At 60.2% G+C, this 6,771-nt stretch overlaps 2 protein-coding genes across 2 annotated transcripts; one reads left to right on the top strand and one right to left on the bottom strand.

Moving 5' to 3' along the window:
* Positions 1–293: 293 nt before the first annotated feature.
* On the top strand, positions 294–1,149 carry TOMM5 (translocase of outer mitochondrial membrane 5). Its single transcript, XM_083882820.1, has 2 exons — positions 294–492; positions 706–1,149. Exons 1-2 carry the CDS (start codon positions 372–374, stop codon positions 738–740), a joined length of 156 nt encoding a protein of 51 aa, XP_083738946.1. The 5' UTR covers positions 294–371; the 3' UTR covers positions 741–1,149.
* A 3,476-nt stretch (positions 1,150–4,625) lies between these two features.
* EMC4 (ER membrane protein complex subunit 4) lies at positions 4,626–6,493 on the bottom strand. Its single transcript, XM_083884502.1, has 5 exons — positions 6,308–6,493; positions 6,129–6,228; positions 5,590–5,743; positions 4,827–4,987; positions 4,626–4,725 (listed from the first exon to the last, which is right to left on the bottom strand). Exons 1-5 carry the CDS (start codon positions 6,379–6,381, stop codon positions 4,690–4,692), a joined length of 525 nt encoding a protein of 174 aa, XP_083740628.1. The 5' UTR covers positions 6,382–6,493; the 3' UTR covers positions 4,626–4,689.
* Positions 6,494–6,771: the final 278 nt, after the last annotated feature.

Genomic DNA, 6,771 nt, shown 5'->3' with positions numbered 1-6,771 from the left:
GTGCCCAAAGCCCAAATGCCAAAGGGGGTTCTTGGGGGAGTTGTGACACCCTCCAGCCGTGGCGCCCCGCCCGTGCCCGCGGAGGGCTGGCCACACGCTGCAGAGGGAGCTGTCCCTGTCCCCGTTCCAGTTCCTCTCCCTCTCCCTGTCCCGGTCCCTGCCCCCGTCCCTGTCCCGCTCCCCTCACGCCTGGCCGGAAGGGGCGCTATTCCCGCGCGCCGCCGGCGTCCCCGCGCTCCGTGCGCATGCGCCTACATCGATCACGTGACCCAGAGCGCGTCCGGTCACGTGTTTCCGCCGCGCGTGGCCGCCAGCGGCGCCGGGAGCGGGTCGGGATCCAGGTCGGGGCCGGGATCGAGCTCCGCTCCGGGATGTTCCGCATCGAGGGGCTGGGGCCCAAGATGGACCCGGAGGAGCTCAGGCGGAAGATGCGCCGCGACGTGCTCTCCTCCGTCCGCAATTTCCTCATCTACGTCGCACTGCTGCGGATCAGTGAGTGACCGGGAATGCCGGCCCCGGGGTGTGCCGGGCCCGAGCCCCCGGGGTGTGCCGGGACGGGTCTCGGTGCCGTGCCGGAGCCGCCGGGGCACGGGCGGGCGGGGGCGCTGTCTCGGCCGGGCTTGGGGTGTCGGAGGTGCCGCACAAACCCGCGGCAGTCTCGGGTAGCGCTGACTGGGTCCGACTCCGCGTTGTTTTCTCTCTCAGCTCCCTTCATCCTGAAGAAGCTGGACAGTATATGACCCCTCCGGGCCTGGCGCACGAACCCGCGGGATGAACTGCAGCTGCTCTCCCCCGGGTGCTAATGAAACGTGGTGGTGTCAGAGGCAGACAGCCAGCGCCAAATGGTTCCAAAACGTCTCACTTCAGCGTGTCCAGCCGGGAGTGGCTGCCGGGCTGGCAGCATGGGCAGGGGCCGGTGGTCCTTGCAGGTGAATCCTGGCCGTGCAACTCTCCATGGGACTCGTGAGAGAACATTCCCTGTGCTGTGTGAACAAAGCCCCTCTCCATCCCGCACACACTGTCACCTGCTGGCAGCCCTGTCACGTGGCTGCCCACCACCTCACCCACCTGTCTGTGCAACGTCCAGTCTCCCCTGCATCCAGCTCACCAACAGTTTGATTTGAAATAAACGGGAGAGCAGTTGCCTCACTGGGCCCTGGTCGCTCTTTATTTTTAATAATCACTAGGTAAAATGGAGCTGGCTGGGATTATTTCCCCTAGCCGCTGCCTTGAGATTCCCACTCCTTTGAGCCACCTGGAAGGCAGGGGAGTGCTGAGTGCAGGTGGAGATGTGTTTTCCAGGTGCTGCAGGTTGGAGAGGGAATCACAACACAGAGCAGTACTAGGGGCAGGGCTCGGTGCCTCCCAGCTCTGCCTGGCCCAGGAACGCTGGGGTCTGTCTTTGGCTCATGGGGTGGGGCCTCGGGGCAGGGGGAGCCCTGAAAGTGCAGCTCAGGGTGTTAATTTGGGAGTGTAACCAAGTCACTTGGAGTCTCCCTGCCTGGAGCCTCAGGTGCCTGCTGCATCCAGGTGCATCCAGCCATCTGCAAGTGGATTCAGATTCAGCTGGGAAATTAAATCCAGGGCATTCCTATGCTCAGGTGACCTTGGTGGCTGCAGAAAGGAAGATTTTTTTCCCCCTCTTTCTCAGAAAGGGAGTTTTCCTTCTGCTCTGGCCCAGGGATGTCCATGCCAGGTGCTGGTGACAATGCTGGGGACAGCCCTGACAGCAGGGTGAGGGTCTGGCTGTGGTGGATGTGGTGTGAGTGTTACACACTGACCTTGGGGAAAGGATATAAAACAACACAAAGATGTCCCCAGGTCCAGCACAAGCCTGGATCCATGTGAGATCCACATGGGATCCCCAGGCACTTGTGCTTCTCAGAGCAGCTGTTCCTGTGCCTTGGTGTTCTCACAAATGATCCAACCATCCCAGTTATGTGCACCTCCCAACAGGGAAGCTCTGTATCATTTTCAAGCACCAGCCAGGCATCTCTTCATAAACTCTTCCCAGTTGTAACCCACATTTGTGTCTCCTTGCCTTATAGGCCCCTGGTTTTGCTAACAGGGGTCCCTTCCCAGGGCAGGCTGTCATTCCCAGGGACTGTCACAGTCCTGCTCATCTACTGCCGTACCAGGATGATCAGTGGTGTCTGAGCTCCAATGGGAGCAGCATGGCCTTGCCAAAACTTTATGGAATGGGGCAGATACGGGGGGATGGCATTAGTGTGCAGTGTCCCCTGGGAGATACAGCTGGAGTGGGCAGCCTCCACAGCTGGAGAGACAGGGAAAGCTGTCGGGAAAGACCAGAGCAGTGGTTCATGGACAGGATTCCAAGTGGCCAAGAAGGCCAATGGCACCAAGGCTGTATCAGGAACAGAGTAGCCAGCAGCCCCAGGGCAGTGACTGTCCCTGTGCTGGCACTGCTGAGGCTCCATCTCCAGGGCTGTGTCCAGCTCTGGCCCCTCAGTTCAGGCAGGACCCTGAGGGGCTGGAGCGTGTCCAGAGAAGGGAATGGAGCTGGGGAAGGGTCTGGAGCCCCAGGAGCAGCTGAGGGAGCTGAGAAAGGGGCTCAGCCTGGAGAAAAGAAGGCTCAGGAGGGATCTTCTGGCTCTGCACAACTCCCTGACACAACTCCAATGTTGCCAGATGAAGAATTGATTGCGCCTGGTGGGTCAATATAATGATTTAGCAAAATCGCTAGACTATGGAAGTGCACAATCAAAAGTACAATAAACATTAACCAAGGAAAGGAATAAGAAACTACACTCCATTGATTCAAAGCCTCACAAATTAATGAGCTAGGTCAGTTATGCCAGCCTTTCTCCTAATTGGGCATAGCAGCACCTGTTCAGAGAGTAGTCAGACACAACTGGGGGTCACTGGCCATCAGGGACAGGACAAGACATGCCTGGGACAGGAAAACACATGTCCTGCTGAGAGGGAATGTGTGTGAATGACTTCAGGGAAATAGTTTCCACATGGGTTTGTTCTGGGAAAACCTGTGAACATGCAGGTAAAATACAGCCTGGGATCAGGAGCCTTTCCTGTGGTCAGCATGCACAACATTTCAGAGGAGAGAGCCCCTCATGCCTCCAGCTGAATGAAGAATGGCTGCTGCTTAATGCTGCACTGGTGTTAGGGAGGTTTATTTTTACTGATTGTTGGCAACAGGAGGGGTCAGCTGTGGGGAGTTGGGCTCTGCTCCCAGGGAATAGGGACAGGAGGAGAGGGAACAGCCTCAGGCTGGGCCAGGGGAGGCTCAGGTTGGACATCAGCAGGAATTTCTCCATGGAAAGGGTGGTCAGGAATTGGCAGGGGCTGTGCAGGGAGTTTTGGAGTCCCCATCCCTGGAGGTGCCCAAGGAAGGGCTGGATATGGCACTCAGTGCCCTGGGCTGGGGACAGGGTGGGGGTCAGGCACAGCCTGGACTCGATGGCCTGGAGGGCATTTTCCAACCTGGATGAGTCTGTGGGAGGCCACTGGGACAGGTGTGGGGCTCCACTGGTGAGGGGCCCTCACACGGGAGGTGTGGCCATCAGAAAATGCTGTCCTTGGGGTCACCATGCCCAATGGCACCCAGGACATGCCACAGCCAGGGCAGCTGACTGAGGTGTGACATCATCCTTCCACTGATTGCATCAAGAGGCCCTGCCCCATCCCAGGCCCCAGTGCAGCTGTGGTGCCACTAGGAAGACTGGGGTGGTATGGAAAGGCACTGGGTGCTGGTGGGATATACTAGGATTGGGCTCTAGGCCATGATAACATCATCCTTGAGTCTGAGATCACACTCAAATTCCTGGAGATGGCACAAGGCTATACTGGGAGGCACTGGTCCATACTGGAAACAGAGGTTTGGGCTCTACTAGGAGCAACAGTGGAAGAAACTACTGCAAAAACAGGGGAAAAAGGTATGAAAGAACAAGGGAAAAGGGGCAAATATGGGGCACAAATGGGCAAGAAGTAGTGAGAAAAACAATCCAAATGGGGAAACTACCAAAGTAAAATGGTGCAATGTGGCAGAAACAAAAGTTCTAGCAGTGTGGGAATACCCAGCACCATCCCAGTGTAGGCCTAGTGCTCCCAGTACAATACTGGCCTGCACTACAGGTCTTCTGGCACAATCCCAACGTGGGCTGCCACAGTCCCAGAATGTGTCCAGTGCTTCCAAGATACCACCAGCGCTCCCAGTACAATGCTAGTGAGCCACAGCTCTTCAAGCAGGACCCCAGTATGGCCCCAGTGCTCTCAGTACAACACCAGCATGACCTACAGTCAAATCAAGATTCTGATATGATCCCCAGTGTTCCCAGATGAACTCAGTGCTTCCAGTACAGAGCCAGACTCAGGCTGCAGCTCTCCCCGTGTGGGCCACAAGTATATTCCCAGTGTTCTCAGTATCCCCCCAATATGGGTCCTGTGGCTCTGAGTGTAGCTCCAGTGCACGCCTCACTACAGGCCCAAAGCTCCCAAAACACTCCCAGGAGAGATGCCAAAGCTTCCAGTGCTCCCACTGCAGGCCCAGAGCACCCCCAGCACAGATTTCAGTGCCATCCCAGTGCACCCAGTGGTCCCAGTACAGCCCAACCCAGTGCTGCCTTGGGCCGAGTCCCCAAACCCTCAGAATTCCCCCCAGAAACAGAATCACCATCCTGCCAATGCCTTTATTGGTGGGTGGGCGCAGGGGGGTCACAAGATCAGGCCCCCTCCAGTGAATTCCATTCGCTGCCAAGAGAGGGGAGAGAGGAAGGGGTGAGCGGGGAGACCTGGGTGTGTGACCCCAGGACCCCTGGCTCTGCGGGGCGTCCTCAGGACCCCGGGCTCACCTGTGGCGGAGTGACAAAGGCCAGCCAGTCAGAAGGGCGGGTGGGCAGCAGCCCCATGGCTTGGCACTTGTAGAGGGCCAGTGCCAGCCCCAGCCCGTTGCCCACCAGGAACACCAGACCCTGCAGTGCCCGCCGGCTTGAGCTCTCCAGGGCCTTCAGTGCTGGGGGGGGACAGAGGGGATTGGGGTCCCTGTCAGTGACCCCCAGGCTGCTGACCTGGCACAGGGGTCATGGCAGCATCACGAGGGGAGTGCTGGGCAGAGGGGAGTGATGTAGAGGTGATTGTGGGGCTGTGGGAGACCTGGGGAGCTGTGGGGACACCTGGGGGGCTGTGGGACACCCAGGGGGCTGTGGGACACCCAGGGGGCTGTGGGACACCGAGGGGACTGTGGGGCTGTATAGAGCCTCAGAGATCTGTGGAAAATTTATGGGGACTTTGGGGCAGTGGGACACTCAAGGGACTGTGGGACACCCAGGGGGCTGGGACACCCAGGTCACTGGGGGCCCTCCAGGTCACTGAGGGACATCCAGGGGACTGTGGGTCATCCAGGGGACTGTGGGACACCCAGGGGACTGTGGGACGCCCAGGGGACTGTGGGGCTGTGTGGAGTCTCAGAGGGCTGCATAAAAATGTGGACCTTGGGGCTGTGGGACACCCAGGAGACTGGGACACCCAGGTCACTGGGGGACATGCAGGGGGCTGGGACACTCAGGGGTCTGTGGGACATCCAGGGGACTGTCCCCACGCGGGGGCTGCACTCACTGGCAGACAGGGACATGAGGGCCTGCAGCGGGCGCCAGCCCATCATGCAGACCATCATGGCCGGGAAGATGGAGATGGTGTTGCCGGCCATGTACATGATGAACAGGTTCATGGGGATCTGCTTCAGCGGCGCCAGAGCCACGTCCCAGCAGCGCTGCAACGACAGGGGGCCAGGGCAGGTGTGGGGACTCGGCATTTGGGGGAATCGGGGCATTTGAGGGGACCAGCTGCCAGGCGTGCCCGGGGCAGGGGAGGGACCCGGGGCAAGGACCGCCCCCACGGGGAGCCGGGGTGTGCGGGATCCACGGACCGGCCCCTGCAGGTGTTTGGGACCCGCCTATCTGTGACAGGGACCACCCCTGGGCACCCGGGATCTGAGGGGACCTGGGCTGGGGCTGCCCCTGAGCAGGGCCGGAGTGCGGAGTTCCCGACCCAGGGACCACCCCCGCGGGCAGTGACGGCTCCTGCAGCTGTGTCCGGGCACACAGGACACCCCCCCACCGCCGCGGAGTGCCGGGCGTCCCCCCGCTCCCTCACACCTTCTCCATGAGGATCTTGTCGCTCTCGTGGACGCCGCCCTCCCCCAGCTGCCGGTCAGCGAACCCGAGCGGGCCGCGGCCCTCGGCGGCTCCGCGGGGCCTGGGGACAGCGGGACGGGTGAGCGGGGGCTCTCGGTGTGCCCGTCCCCCCACAGCGACCCCGGCCCCCCGGGCCTCACCGTGCCCCCGGCGCCGCCCCCAGGTCCAGCGACCACTTGAACCGGCGGCTCCGGAGCGCCGCCGCCGCCGCCATGTTCCGCGCCGCGTCACGTGTGCGGCCACGTGTGCGGTCACGTGGGGGGCAGGAGGACGCCCCCAGCCCGTTTTCCCCTTGGTTTGTGTTTCCCCCCCCACAACGTTCTAGCGCAGCTTCTCCGCATTGACTGAAGATTTATTTTTTTTTTCCTTTTAGTAAGGGAAGGCATGGTTTCGTGTGAGGTTTTGTTTTTAAATATTTTTTATTCGGTAGGGGTTGGCACGCCGATTACGGCCCCATTTCACATATTCCACAATCTGCGTCCCTTTATTGTCCCGCGGTGTTCCCCATTATGGAGCCCAAAACGCCATCGAACCCCCGCTATCCCGGCCCATATCCCTCGCTGCTGACCGCTGTTGCCTCCCCTCGGTCCCGTTATTGCCCCCA

This window comes from Zosterops lateralis, assembly GCF_965231275.1.
Source record: "Zosterops lateralis genome assembly, chromosome: Z".
NCBI classification, from domain to species: Eukaryota; Metazoa; Chordata; class Aves; order Passeriformes; family Zosteropidae; genus Zosterops; species Zosterops lateralis.
The sequence above is the reverse complement of the archived record's forward strand: the minus strand, read 5'-3'. Positions and strand labels throughout refer to the sequence as shown.